Below are 15,121 nucleotides of genomic sequence, written 5' to 3' on the forward strand. Positions count from 1 at the left end.
AGTAAGTAGGACATTCAACCTGCATACAGCTGACATGAGTTCTTTCCCCAATATCTCATATGTTTCCACAAGTCCTTCCATGAATGATCCCTGAGGACAGTGCCAGGAGAAATCCCTGAGCACCACTGGTTTGGTGTTAAAGCAAACACCAACAAAGAATATCTATATTCTTATATTTTTTATATATTATATTATACTAATATATATTATTATTTATTCTTATACCTATTATACTTGAAACTACTAAGTGATTTTAGTAAACATTTTATAGAATACCTAACTATTTAATACCAATTACAAATATTTATGATAGTAGCTACGACTATGGAATATTTTTTACCAAAACTTAAAGGGGAATATTTAGGGAAAATGTTAAAGATTTATGCACTTTCATTTTTATAGCTTATAAAGCCGTTAGGCTTAAGTAAGTTTTAAAAGAGCAACAATAAATCTCATAAAACTAGAAAGAATGAGTTTGGAAGAGAGAAACAGGATGAATACAATTAAAGAAAGAAGTCATTAAAAACTGATTTATTCTAAAATTTAGATTTATGATATAGAACAAATTTTAGTGAGCATCATCAGTGTAATAAAAAAGATACAATGCTCCCAGAATTATAAATGAAAAAATATTTCTAGGAACCAACACAGGAAAATTAGTCAGATGAATGAGATAATTTAAGTCTTGATGTGGCTCCATACACTTCAGGGTATAACCCTGTTAACCCCAGTATTTTCTGGTCACACAGTACTGTCTCTTTGGCCAACTTTCAGTATCAACTTTCAGGCTCTCACTGCTTGGAGGATTCAGATCTACTTTTTTTAGAACATCACTAAAAGTAGTAACTCTATTTGAATAAAGGAAGCTCTAACTATGGTGTAAGGAAAAATATATATTGGCTATATTTAAGTATATTTGATATCATATATTTAAATATGCTGTTTATATACATTCACAATATATGTGTATGCATATCCCAAGATTTTTTTTATGTCCCAAGATTTAAAACACTTCATAGGAATCTTACCTTAGATTATGACATAGAAAATTCCACATCGCTGCAATTGTTCAGCCCCTAAATTAAAACCAATCTGAGAAGATATAATTTCAGAGGTTTGGTCAACATCTCACCAGAATTGTCCATATGAAGAAACTAAAATTCATCTCCCAAAGTGGAGAGGCTATAAGAGTTCATTTTACTAATTGTTCCAACTCTTCATTGATAATGACTGTATAAGTAAAATCTGTGATTGGTTAAATATAGTGAAATGCATTTTTTTTTTGCTGACATACCTCTAGCCTTAAGCTTGATATTGCATATAGCTATATTTATATAGAGAACAATTAATTCTGTGTAATTAAATATAAAATCAAGTTAATAAAAATGTAGAGTATCTTGGACATTGCCTTTTAAATAGTAAAACAGAAGTACTAACCTAAATTCCTACAGGAATTGCCACTTGTCTAATTTTCTAATTTGTGTTGGTTTTGCTTTGCAATAATATTATATTATTATTATTTTTTTAAATTTTAAAATCTAGGACACTATGTTTTATTATATAAACATGTAATATTCCGAAGGGGAACTTGGTTTGCAGTTTTACTTGTTTTCACAGAATGTCAAATATCTGTAGAAATGATCTAAGAAACAAAGAATTCCTCATCCCACCAAAACAACCACCTCATGGCCTCAATTTTCCAACCAGATTCCTGAGAAAAATAATAGATCTTATTTTACAGTGCAGTACATACATTTGAAGATATAAAAAGGACTGACTTCCAAAACATGAGTCTCCTTTTTTTAAAGTCCTGTAAAAATACAGTAAATCTGCTCCAATGTAATATTCCAGTTTACCAAAAACAGAGCATAGCATTAAACAAAGATATGCAAAACACATTATTCTTGTAGCAATACAATGTCAACATCATCGTGAACTCCTTGTAAAAGCAGCTCTCCTGTGTAGGTCACAATCTTCCTTTTTTTCGCAGCTTTGAGAGTTCCCACCAGGGCTTCAAAAAGGTTGGCACATTTGTCATCTCGGAAGAGAACCCCAAACTTCACACTTAACTTCCCATCTGCATTTTTTGAACCCAAACGATGTATTTCCTCCACTAAGAGTTGAACTTCGTGATCCACGTTCATGGCTCTCCGCCTGCGGGCCCGGAGCGACGGGAAAGAAAGGGGTGCAAAGCGCGCGGGGTCCGCGTCTCCGCTTCCACGCCTGGGGAGGAAGAGGTGGAGGAAGCATATTATATTATTTTTATAATTAAAAGCAAGTTAGTGTCTAACAACAAATCTAAAAGCACCATGAGGATGAATATCTCAAGAAAAATAACTGATGCTAGCACATAAATTAAGGATTTCTATAATTAAACATTATTCAATATATTGATACATTAAGAGTATACTAATAAAAATTAATAGTATGTGTAAAATCATGATCACAATGACAAATAGTGGCTGAAATATTATTAGATTAACTTGCAAAATTTGATAAAAGATCAGGTTTTTCATCAAAGTAAATCACAGATAAGTTTTTAATTAAAACCACAAAGAACAACTATATGAATAGTCAGACATACTTTTCAAATTATCAAACAAAATGCCAAAAGCTAAAGAAAACATATATTTTATATCAAATTAAAATTCTTCTTTATGTTTAGCTCTATAAAATCCATGAGAAAAATATTTCCATATGTAGGACAACAGGAGTGTCAATATCAAACCATATACATAAATTAAACAATGAGTTGCAAAATCACAAGAGATAAAATAAATTTACATTAAATTTATGAAAATCATTATAGTTAACCAAGATTTTTTGGTTAACAATAAAAAATGGAAGCTCTGGGAATTATACTAAGATTACCCAATTGTCAATGAAAAAGAAAAAATAATTTATTTTCAGGGTTTACTGACATGATCATCTTGGTGTCTGATGATACAATGCAAATTGGAAAGACCTGAGAGTGATTTAGGATAGAATGTGTCAAAATCTTTAAAAAAATATGCATATCCTTTGATCCAGTCATTTCACTGCGAGGAACAATTTTTTTCTAAAGGGTGTATTTACAAAGATAAAAATTCATGCTGCTTTGTTTATCATGCCATTTTTCAAAAATGGAAAACAAACTATCTGTTTACCAAAGGGAAAACAGAGTAAACACTTTTTGTTAAATTCCTACCAAATAATATTATGAGACTTTAAATGTTACTTCATTGAAAATATTTTGTTATTTAAAGATATACGACATACCGATATTAAGCAAACAGAAAGCCTTGCAGAGTGATTTAGCTGGCTCTGGAGTCTACATGCCCACATCTGTTTTCCAATGATATCTTTCATTTCCTGTGTATTCTTGAGTAATATTTTTAATTTCGGGGCCAGAAAGATAGCATAGGGTTTAAGATACTCACCTAGCAAGCAGCCTATCGTGATTTGTTCTTTGGTACTGATCTGGTCTCTTCAGCTCCTCCAGGCACAAAACCTAAACATAAAAAATAGAAGTAAATCCTGAGCATAGCTTGGTGCAGCCCTTAAATAACCAACCAAAAAAAAAAAGTTATCTCATTTTATTCTTCTCAATTTACTCATTTCTGTAGCAGAGGCAACAGCAATAACTTCATCAAATTGTTCTAAGATTTAAATATATTTACAAGTCCAAAGTACCTGGCAAGGGTCTCAAACTCAATTTACCTGGGGGCCGCAAGAGGCAAAGTCAGGATGATCTTTGAGTGCAAAGTCAGTAGTAAGCCTTGAACATTGTGGGGTGTGACCAAAACAACTAAAACAAAACAAAACAAAAAAAGATTCTTCTAGGGCAGGGCCACAAAATGTTGTACGGAGGGCCGCAAATGGCCCACGGGCCGCGAGTTTGAAACCCCTGTGTGACTAAGTAATGAAATAGTTGTTAGAAATAAGTGTTACAGAGCTAAGTTATTATTTTTATCATGAGGCTCAAGAACACAGAATAAACTCCAAGTGTATAGCCATTAGGTCTGAGCATTGACAAGACAAAGTCTTTCATTATAAGCATATTGATGAAATGATTCTCCCTGCATCTATACATTGTTTGTGAGACCTTGTCATACTTTTGCAGCTTCTACTCTTGAATTATTATTTTCACATTAATTCTACTGCTACAGGATCACTGTCCTTCCTTTAGAGACTTGAACAGATTAAGTTGGATAGTCATGCACTTGCTGCATTTTTTTCTCAATCCCATGAAAACCATCAATGTTTTTCTATATAAAATTCTATAACAAATTATATAATCAATAATATGTAGCATATTATATAATCTCTTAACATGACTATTTCAAAGAATTTTAATATGTGCTCTCTACTTTTTGTTTTATGAAGCCTGTTCTCAATTCAAAAAGATAAATTTAGTTACTTAAATTTAACTCTGCAATTATATACATTTTACACTAATTTTTAAAGAGCAACAGTCCTTAAAAGTGTATTGTGATCTATAAATTCTGTCTTTTAATTTGTGGAAAAATATTAATTTCTCATGAAGGACTTCAGAGGACTTTTTGACTCATTTTGAAGGGGTACAATCTCACACCATAAAGTGACTAAAATAAAATGCCTGCCTGAGATTTACATCACTTTCCTTCAGCCTCTAAAGAGTCCACAGATTTCTTCCTATAGTACTGTTGTACACTTTCACTCTAAAATAAAATAAAAGTGGAGAATGTTTTAGAAAGAGACTTGTAAAGTAGACACGAGTTTTTAAAGTTTTCTGAAAGCTCAGAAAGTCAGAAAATAGTCTCAGTTTAATCAGAACGCTTTTTTTTTTTCATCTTCTTCTCAAATAATTTCACGTACTTTTGTAGTTTCAGGGGCCCCAAGGACTTCAAAGTCTATCAAAACCTGATCAACTCCCCAAAAAGAGTCCTTCAGAATCTCTCAGGCTAACTGCAAATAACTTCCCATTTATCCGAAGCAGGTGACAATATCAAATCACATTATGTTCATGTGCAAAGTAATTGAAAAGTAACTCTTTAGGTCTGAATTCAGAAGTTGGTCAAAAGTCTAATATTTTCAAAAGCTATATCGTTTTGAGAAAGTGAAGAAAATTGCATTTTTCTATCTTTCAAAGGAATCTAACAGAATCTTTTATTATATTTTTAAGGCAACTCAGTTGCTGCTGTGATGTTGAAGGAATAAATCAAGGACACTATGTTGAGAGACACAACGTAGAGGTTTTCAAAGAGAATAACTCCTGAATACTTGACTACTTTTTAAAATTGTCAATATATATAGATGAAATAGGAGGATCAATTTCTAGATGAGTAAATACAATTAAAAAAAGAGAGAAGGTGATGCAGTTGTAAGTCGTAGTCACATTTGAACAGGTTTCTTTTCATCTACTCAAGTTATTCTTATTTCTATCCCCTGATTCACTTTAAAATCTGTTTTAAAGTACAACATTATTATTGTGTGTGTGTGTGTGTGTGTGTGTGTGTGTGTCTGTTTATGTCATATCCTGTTTTCGGACAGAGGTTAAAGAACCCTTATGCCAACCATTATGCCAAACCCTTAAGCTTTCTGTTCTTGTACAAAAAGGCAGACACAGTCTCTGAATTCATATTGCTTGTACTCCTGTAAAAGAAGGATTTACAGGTTCATTAATGTATCAACATTCAATGTCACTAAAATGGGGATGTCGGAGGCAAAAAGTAAATTATATTCTCTCTCCGGATACTAAATTATTCTAAGTAACTTTCTTTTTTTTTATTTAAACACCTTGATTACATACATGATTGTGTTTGGGTTTCAGTCATAAAAGGAACACCACCCATCACCAGTGCAACATTCCCATCACCCAAGTCCCAAATCTCCCTCCTCCCCCTCCAACCCCCGCCTGTACCCTAAACAGGCTCTACATTTCCCTCATACATTCTCAATATTAGGACAGTTCAAAATGTAGTTATTTCTCTAACTAAACTCATCACTCTTTGTGGTGAGCTTCCTGAGGTGAGCTGGAACTTCCAGCTCTTTTCTCTTTTGTGTCTGAAAATTATTATTACAAGGGTGTCTTTCATTTTTCTTAAAACCCATAGATGAGTGAGACCATTCTGCGTTTTTCTCTCTCTCTCTCTGACTTATTTCACTCAGCATAATAGATTCCATGTACATCCATGTATAGGAAAATTTCATGACTTCATCTCTCCTGACAGCTGCATAATATTCCATTGTGTATATGTACCACAGTTTCTTTAGCCATTCGTCTGTTGAAGGGCATCTTGGTTGTTTCCAGAGTCTTGCTATGGTAAATAGAGCTGCAATGAATATAGGTGTAAGGAAGGGGTTTTTGTATTGTATTTTTGTGTTCCTAGGGTATATTCCTAGGAGTGGTATAGCTGGATCGTATGGGAGCTCGATTTCCAGTTTTTGGAGGAATCTCCATATCGCTTTCCATAAAGGTTGAACTAGACAGCATTCCCACCAGCAGTGGATAAGAGTTCCTTTCTCTCCACATCCCCGCCAACACTGTTTATTCTCATTCTTTGTGATGTGTGCCATTCTCTGGGGTGTGAGGTGGTATCTCATCGTTGTTTTGATTTGCATCTCCCTGATGATTAGTGATGTGGAACATTTTTTCATGTGTCTTTTGGTCATGCGTATTTCTTCTTTGTCAAAGTGTCTGTTCATTTCTTCTCCCCATTTTTTGATGGGGTTAGATGTTTTTTTCTTGTAAATTTCTGTCAGTGCCTTGTATATTTTGGAGATTAGCCCCTTATCTGATGGGTATTGGGTGAATAGTTTCTCCCACTCAGTGGGTGGCTCTTGTATCCTGGGAACTATTTCCTTTGAGGTGCAGAAGCTTCTCAGCTTAATATATTCCCATCTGTTAATCTCTGCTTTCACTTGCTTGGAGAGTGCAGTTTCCTCCTTGAAGATGCCTGTAATGTCCTGGAGTGTTTTGCCTATGTGCTGTTCTATATATCTTATGGTTTTGGGGCTGATATCGAGGTCTTTAATCCATTTGGATTTTACCTTTGTACATGATGTTAGCTGGAGGTCTAAGTTTAATTTTTTGCAAGTGGCTATCCAATTGTGCCAACACCACTTGTTGAAGAGGCTTTCCCTGCTCCATTTAGGATTTCCTGCTCCTTTATCAAAAATTAGATGGTTGTATCTCTGGGGAACATTTTCTGAGTATTCAAGCCTATTCCACTGATCTGAGGACCTATCCTTATTCCAATACCATGCTGTTTTGATAACTGTTGCTTTGTAGTACAGTTTAAAGTTGGGAAAAGTAATTCCTCCCATATTCTTTTTCCCAATGATTGCTTTAGCTATTCGAGGGTGTTTATTGTTCCAAATGAATTTCAAAAGTGTCTGATCCACTTCTTTGAAGAATGTCATGGGTATCTTTAGAGGGATGGCATTAAATCTGTATAATGCCTTGGGGAGTATTGACATTTTGATGATGTTAATCCTGCCAATCCATGAGCAGGGTATGTGTTTCCATTTCCGTGTGTCCTCTCTTATTTCTTGGAGCAGAGTTTTATAGTTTTCTTTGTATAGGTCCTTCACATATTTAGTCAAGTTGATTCCAAGATATTTGAGTTTGTGTGGTACTATTGTGAATGGGGTTGTTTTCTTAATGTCCATTTCATCCTTATTACTATTGGTATATAGAAAGGCCATTGATTTTTGTGTGTTAATTTTGTAGCCTGCCACCTTGCTATATGAGTCTATTGTTTCTAGAAGCTTTTTGATAGAGTCTTTAGGGTTTTCTAAGTAGAGTATCATGTCATCTGCAAACAGTGAGAGCTTGACTTCTTCCTTTCCTATCTGGATTCCCTTGATATCCTTTTCTTGCCTAATCGCTATAGCAAGTACTTCCAGTGCTATGTTGAATAGGAGTGGTGAGAGAGGACAGCCTTGTCTTGTGCCAGAATTTAGAGCAAAGGCTTTCAGTTTTTCTCCATTGAGGATAATATTTGCCACTGGCTTGTGGTAGATGGCCTTCACTATATTGAGAAAGGTTCCCTCCATTCCCATCTTGCTGAGAGTTTTGATCAAGAATGGGTGTTGGACCTTATCAAATGCTTTCTCTGCATCTATTGATATGATCATGTGGTTTTTATTTTTCTTGTTATTGATGTTGTGTATTATGTTGATAGATTTACGGATGTTAAACCAGCCTTGCATTCCTGGGATGAAACCTACTTGATCGTAGTGGATGATCTTCTTAACGAGGCATTGAATCCTATTTGCCAGGATTTTGTTGAGGATCTTTGCATCTGCATTCATCAGTGATATTGGTCTGTAATTTTCTTTTTTGGTAGCATCTCTGTCTGGTTTAGGTATCAAGGTGATGTTGGCTTCATAAAAGCTATTTGGAAGTGTTTCTGTTTGTTCAATTTCATGAAAGAGTCTTGCCAAGATTGGCAGTAGTTCCTCTTGGAAAGTTTGATAGAATTCATTAGTGAATCCATCTGGACCTGGGCTTTTGTTTTTCGGCAGACATTTGATTACTGTTTTAATTTCATCAATGGTGATGGGGGTGTTTAGATATGCTACATCCTCTTCCTTCAACCGTGGAAGATTATAAGAGTCCAAGAATTTATCCATTTCTTCCAGGTTCTCATTTTTAGTGGCGTAGAGTTTTTCAAAGTAGTTTCTGATTACCCTTTGAATCTCTGTCATATCAGTAGTGATCTCTCCTTTTTCATTCCTGATACGAGTTATCAAGTTTCTCTCTCTCTCTTTCTTTGTTAGGTTTGCCAGTGGTCTATCAATCTTGTTTATTTTTTCAAAGAACCAACTTCTGCTTTCGTTGATCTTTCGGATTGTTTTTTGAGTTTCCACTTCGTTGATTTCTGCTCTCAGCTTTGTTATTTCCTTCTGTCTTCCTATTCTTGGGTCCTTTTGTTGAAAATTTTCTAGTTCTATTAGCTGTGTCATTAAGCTACTCAGGTAAGCTCCTTCTTCCTTCCTGATGTGTGCTTGCAAAGCTATAAATTTTCCTCTCAGTACTGCTTTTGCTGTGTCCCATAGGTTCTGAGAGTTTGTGTCTTTATTGTCATTTGTTTCCAGGAACCTTTTTATTTCCTCCTTGATTTCATCTCGGACCCACTGGTTATTGAGCATGAGGCTGTTTAACTTCCAGGTGTTAAAGTGTTTCTTCTGAGTCCCTTTGGAGTTCACAAATAATTTCAGAGCCTTGTGGTCAGCGAAGGTAGTCTGCAAAATTTCTATCCTCTTGATCTTATGGAGGTATGTTTTATGTGCCAGCATGTAGTCTATCCTGGAGAATGTCCCATGTACATTGGAGAAGAATGTGTATCCAGGTTTCTGGGGATGGAGTGTCCTATATATATCCACTAGGCCTCTTTCTTCCATTTCTCTCCTCAGGTCTAGTATATTCTTGTTGGGTTTCAGTCTGGTTGACCTGTCCAGTGTTGACAAAGCCGTGTTAAGGTCCCCCACAATTATTGTGTTGTTGTTGATATTATTTTTCAGATTTGTCAACAGTTGTATTAAATATTTTGCTGGCCCCTCATTCGGTGCATATATGTTTAGGAGAGTGAATTCTTCCTGCTCTACGTACCCCTTGATTAATATAAAATGTCCGTCTTTGTCCCTTACAACCTTCCTGAGTATAAAGTTTGCATTATCTGATATTAGTATGGCCACTCCAGCTTTTTTATGGGTGTTGTTTGCTTGGATAACTTTTCTCCAGCCTTTTATTTTGAGTCTATGTTTGTTCTGACTATTCAGGTGCGTTTCTTGTAGGCAGCAGAAGGTTGGATTGAGTTTTTTGATCCATTTAGCCACTCTGTGTCTCTTAACTGGTGCATTTAGTCCATTGACGTTGAGAGAAAGAATTGTCCTGGGATTTAACGCCATCTTTATTTCAAAATTTGGTGTGTCTTTTGGGTAGTCTTGTCTTAGATTAGGTCTTTCAGTTTTTCTCTTAAGACTGGTTTTGTGTCTGTGAAGTTTCTGAGCTGTTTTTTGTCTGTGAAACCATGTATTCTTCCATCAAACCGGAAAGTGAGTTTTGCTGGGTATAGTATTCTGGGTGAAGCATTCATTTCATTCAGTCTTGTCACAATATCCCACCACTGCTTTCTGGCATTGAGCGTTTCTGGTGACAGGTCTGCTGTAAATCTCAGGGAAGCTTGCTTGAACATGATTTCCCCTTTTGATCTTGCTGTTTTCAGAATTCTGTCTCTATCTGTGGGATTTGTCATTGTGACTAGGATGTGTCTTGGGGTGGTTTTTCTGGGGTCTCTTTTGGTTGGTACTCTTCGGGCATGCAGGATTTGATCACATATATTCTTTAGCTCTGGAAGTTTCTCTTTAATGATGTTCTTGACCATTGATTCTTCCTGGAAATTTTCTTCCTGGGTCTCTGGGACTCCAATGATTCTTAAGTTGTTTCTGTTGATCTTATCATAGACTTCTATTTTCGTCTGTTCCCATTCTTTGACTAATTTTTCCATTGTCTGCTCATTTGCTTTAAGTTTTTTGTCCAATCTCTCCTGCTGTATGGAATTGTTATGTATCTCATCTTCCACAGCACCAAGTCTATTCTCAGCTTCTGATACCCTGTCCCAGAGCTTATCCATTTTGTCATTCACTTCGTTTACTGACTTTTTCAGTCCTGTTAGTTGACATGTTATTTCAGTTTGGAGTTTTGTCATTTCTGCCTTCATATTTTCTTGGTTCTTATTAGTGTTCTGTTCAACTCGATCCATGGTTTCTTGGAGTCTGTTGAGCACCTTCCATATTGCTAGTCTAAAGTCCTTATCTGAGAGGTTGATTAGTTGTTCAGTCATTATCTGGTCCTCAGAATTGTCATCTTCATTCTCTATGTCTGATGCTGGCCTGCGTTGTTTCCCCATTGTCACACTTGTATTGTGGGTTTTTCTACGTGTTGTAGTGGTATTCATTGTCTATATGATGTAGGCAGCACACTCCTCTGGCTCCTCCCTTTCTGGATGGGCTGACTTGCCTCTAAGGGAGGGGAGTCCTCCGTGGATGAAGCCTCACACTGGGACAAATCTTAGGCCCGAGCATGCAACAGAGAAGACAGTCCAGAGAGAAATGTTTGCTTCTGTGATATAGCGCCGTTCTTAGTGTGATTTTTCCTTCTTGTTGCAATGGAGTTCTTTCCTTAGAAAGAGTGCACGGCCGCGTAGCGAAGCGGAGTGGCCGTGCTCCTCTGAGCCTCTTTTTGCCCCACTCGCAAGAGTTTCACGCAAGAGGACAGTAGACAGACATAGACAGGTCACACTCACAGTCTTTCACAGCTGAGCCCCACTGGGCCGGTGTACTTTTGCGGATTTTCCCCGCCTGGTGTCACACACAGGGAGCCAGCTTTTGCAAAGGTTAGCCGGTTTTTATGCTCTGAAGTCCCTCCCTCTCTAAGTAACTTTCATTTTCATTATCTAGAGTTTCTAGATAGCTAATTATAGTTTCTTTTTTAATATTTTAATTGAATCATCATGAGACACAATTAAGAAGTTGTTCATGATTGAGTCAGTCATATAACTCCAACATACATCCTTTCAAAAGTTCAAATTTCCTACCACTAATTTTACTTGTTTTCTTTCACCTTCACCCAATCCCCACTTCTGCCTCTATGGTAGACATTTTCCTTTCTCTCTCTTTCATACTCTTCTCTCTCTCTCTCTCTCTCTCTCTTTCTCTCTCTGCCTCTCTCTCTCTTTCTCTCTCATTTTTTTCTCTTTTGGGCACTGTGTTTTTCAATGCTGCTACTGAAGGTGTATCATGAATAACACTTTAACCCCCTTTCAGCACCCAGATTCTGTCCAGAGTGATATTTTTTATTGGCATTAGGACATGGACTTTTTGGACTGTCTTTTTCTATTGTTTGGTTTTTAGGCCACAGCTGGTGGTGCTCAGAGGTTACTACTGACTCTGCACTCAGAAATCACTCCTGGAAGGGATTGAACCTGGGTTGACAGCATGCAAGGCAAATGCCCTACCCACTGTGCTATCTCTTGGCCCCAATCAATTTTTGTTTGGTTGGCTTTAGGCCACACCTAGATGAACTCAGGTGTTACTTCGGGCAGTGTTGGGGGACCATATGGGATGTTGGAGATCCAACTTGAATAGTCTGCATGCAAGGCAAAATCTCACCGTTGTGCTATCTCTTTGGTCCCCTAACATGTTTTATTTTATCAACCACAGAAAAACACTAATATTTCAAGATTAAATTCTACACTGTGTTCATTTAAGTGATAGTTGAATATTTGTCAAAGTGACCAGACCTATAAACTGCAAATAAGTACAACTATGTAAAGACATTTTCTTTTCTTTTTATTTTGGGCCACACCCAGTGACTCTCAGAGGTTACTCCTGGCTATGTACTCAGAAATCGCTCCTGGCTTGGGGGGCCATATGGGACACCAGGATAGAACATCAGTCCTTCCTGGGTCAGCAGCATGCAAGGCAAACAAACGCCCTACTGCTGTACCATTGCTCTGGCCCCAGGCATTTTCATTTTTATTTTGAGTATACTCATAAAATATATAAACCAATAGCATATTTCACAATTCCTTTTTTTAAATATGCATGTCATTTATTATAAGAAATCCAGAATCTGGACAAAGAATATTAAACTACTAACAAAAAAAGCCTGAAGGGGATTTTGTTAACACATTATCCACCAAATTAATAAAAAAAAAAAGAAACAGTAAACAGAAACCAAAAAAACAAACACTTTCAAATATAAAAACCATTATTTTTTTCTAGTTGGTCTGCTCTGCAGTGATATGATTTAAAATAACTCTTTTGGTAAAGTGAGTAAAACCAATGAACATAATCCATCCTCAAATACAAAACAATAGCCTAATGAAAACCAAGGACACACACACACACACACACACACACACACACCACATTACCACCACCACCAAAAACAATAACCTATTATAGTTATCTCAATAACATAAACAGTAACTACAAAAATAAGTTTTAGTTAGTGTTCATTTTTAGACAAGATATATATAAATATATATAATATATATAATATACATATTTATGTAATTCTCAACTGGCGGCTTGAAATTAAAATTTCAATTTTGATATGCATCAATAGAACCCAAGCTCAGTTCTAAAGAGCTATAGCAGCACGCAAAGCAGGTTGACCAGTTGTCCAGAATGGCTTAACTGAGCAATTCTGATTAAGCAATTTCTGAATGAGCAATCTATCTCTCCTTATTCACAGCTTAATAGAAATTAAGCTTTCATTACCTGGTCTACCTTACCTTACCCTTTTACTACCTTACCATATCTATAGTATTTGTGTAATGCTTAAACTATCTTATCTACATTTGGTTCCATTGCTTCAACTAATTTTTCCACCATTGTACTTGATGATCCCATTCAATTCAACTGAATGAAGTATAGTTAACATTTGATCAATTACCTTGTAATCAATTATCCTGTGATGGATAAAATGTCACCTCTACTTATCTTACTCTAAAATCTACTGTGTCTAATAATAAATTATCTACTGAATATTATCCCCTGAGAAACTTATAACCAATCTGAATTTAAAGTATATAAAAAATTTAAAGACCATTTTACTCTGAAAATAAGTATCTATATTTCTTTTACTTAAAAAATGTAATAATAGGGCCCGGAGAGATAGCACAGCGGCGTTTGCCTTGCAAGCAGCCGATCCAGGACCAAAGGTGGTTGGTTCGAATCCTGGTGTCCCATATGGTCCCCCGTGCCTGCCAGGAGCTATTTCTGAGCAGACAGCCAGGAGTAACCCCTGAGCACCGCCGGGTGTGGCCCAAAAACCAAAAACCAAAAAAAAACATGTAATAATAAAAACAATATGGAGATTCCTCAAAAAACTGGAAATTGTGCTTCCATATGATCCAGCTATACCACTTACTAGGGATATACCCTAGAAACACAAAAATACAATTCAAAAATTCCTTCCTCACATCAATATTCATTGCAGTGCTTTTTACAATAGCCAGACTCTGGAAACAACCAAGATGCCCTTCAACAGATAAATGGCTAAAGAAACAGTGGTACATATACACAATGAAATATTATGCAGCCATCAGAAGAGATGAAGTCATGAAACTGTCCTATGTATGGATATATATGGAATCTATTATGCTGAGGAAGAGAGATAGACCCAGAATAGTCTCACTCATCTTTAGGTTTTAAGAAATATAAAAGACAGTGTTGTAATAATGCCCAGAGACAATAGAGATGAAAGCTGAAGGACTGGCTCACAGGGTGAAAGCTCACTACAAAAAGTAATGAGTGCGATTAGAGAAATAACTACACTGACAACCATGGTGATGATGTCAATAAGGAAAAGACTTAGAATGCCTGTCTCAAATATGAGTAGGGGGTGGGGTGGAAGAGGGAGATTGAGGACACTGGTGATGGGAATGTTGCACTGGTGAAGGTGGGTGTTCTTTTTATGACTTTTATGTGTTCTTTTTATGAAACCCAACTACAATCATGTTTGTAATCAAGGTGCTTGAATAAAGATATTTATTTATTCAAAAAATGTAATAATAATAATAATAATATGGGTACATAACTCACTCAAAAATACTTCATAATGTAGTCAACTCCTTCTTTATTAATTCCCTTAAATGTTACCATTAATATACATAAAATTTATGCCCAATCATAGAATTATCCTAACTTGAATTATCATAACTTGAAAGTTTTGGATTAGTGAGCCATACCAAGTGCTCTATAGCTCTGTGCTCAGGGATCATTCAGGACAGAGCTTAGAGGACCATATCTGGTGTCAGTGATTCAATCTAGGTCCACCATGTACAAGTCAAGCACCCTATCCTTTGTACTATTTCACTAGTCCCACATTATCACTTTATAATTTCTTTCATCCTGAGCTACAAAACACATATAGATAAATGACAAAAATTAGTCAACTTAATGACAGTCAACTCCTATGAAGCATGAATATGCTGTTTCTCTTGTACTTTAGAGCAATTTTTTCATTTGAGTGTGTAAGTGCTTGTAAAACAATTTCTTCACTAGTGCTGCCTTATTTGGCTTTGCTGCTTTACATAAGGTACCACAATTTTAGAAAAGTAATGTCTTCCCGAATGTGATGTGC

The 15,121-nt window shown here is 36.0% G+C and overlaps 1 protein-coding gene across 1 annotated transcript; it reads right to left on the reverse strand.

Moving 5' to 3' along the window:
- Positions 1-1,547: 1,547 nt before the first annotated feature.
- LOC126024415 (costars family protein ABRACL) lies at positions 1,548-2,241 on the reverse strand. Its single transcript, XM_049784833.1, has one exon. It carries the CDS (start codon positions 2,142-2,144, stop codon positions 1,899-1,901), a length of 246 nt encoding a protein of 81 aa, XP_049640790.1. The 5' UTR covers positions 2,145-2,241; the 3' UTR covers positions 1,548-1,898.
- Positions 2,242-15,121: the final 12,880 nt, after the last annotated feature.

This window comes from Suncus etruscus, chromosome 12, assembly GCF_024139225.1.
Source record: "Suncus etruscus isolate mSunEtr1 chromosome 12, mSunEtr1.pri.cur, whole genome shotgun sequence".
Classification (NCBI taxonomy): Eukaryota; Metazoa; Chordata; class Mammalia; order Eulipotyphla; family Soricidae; genus Suncus; species Suncus etruscus.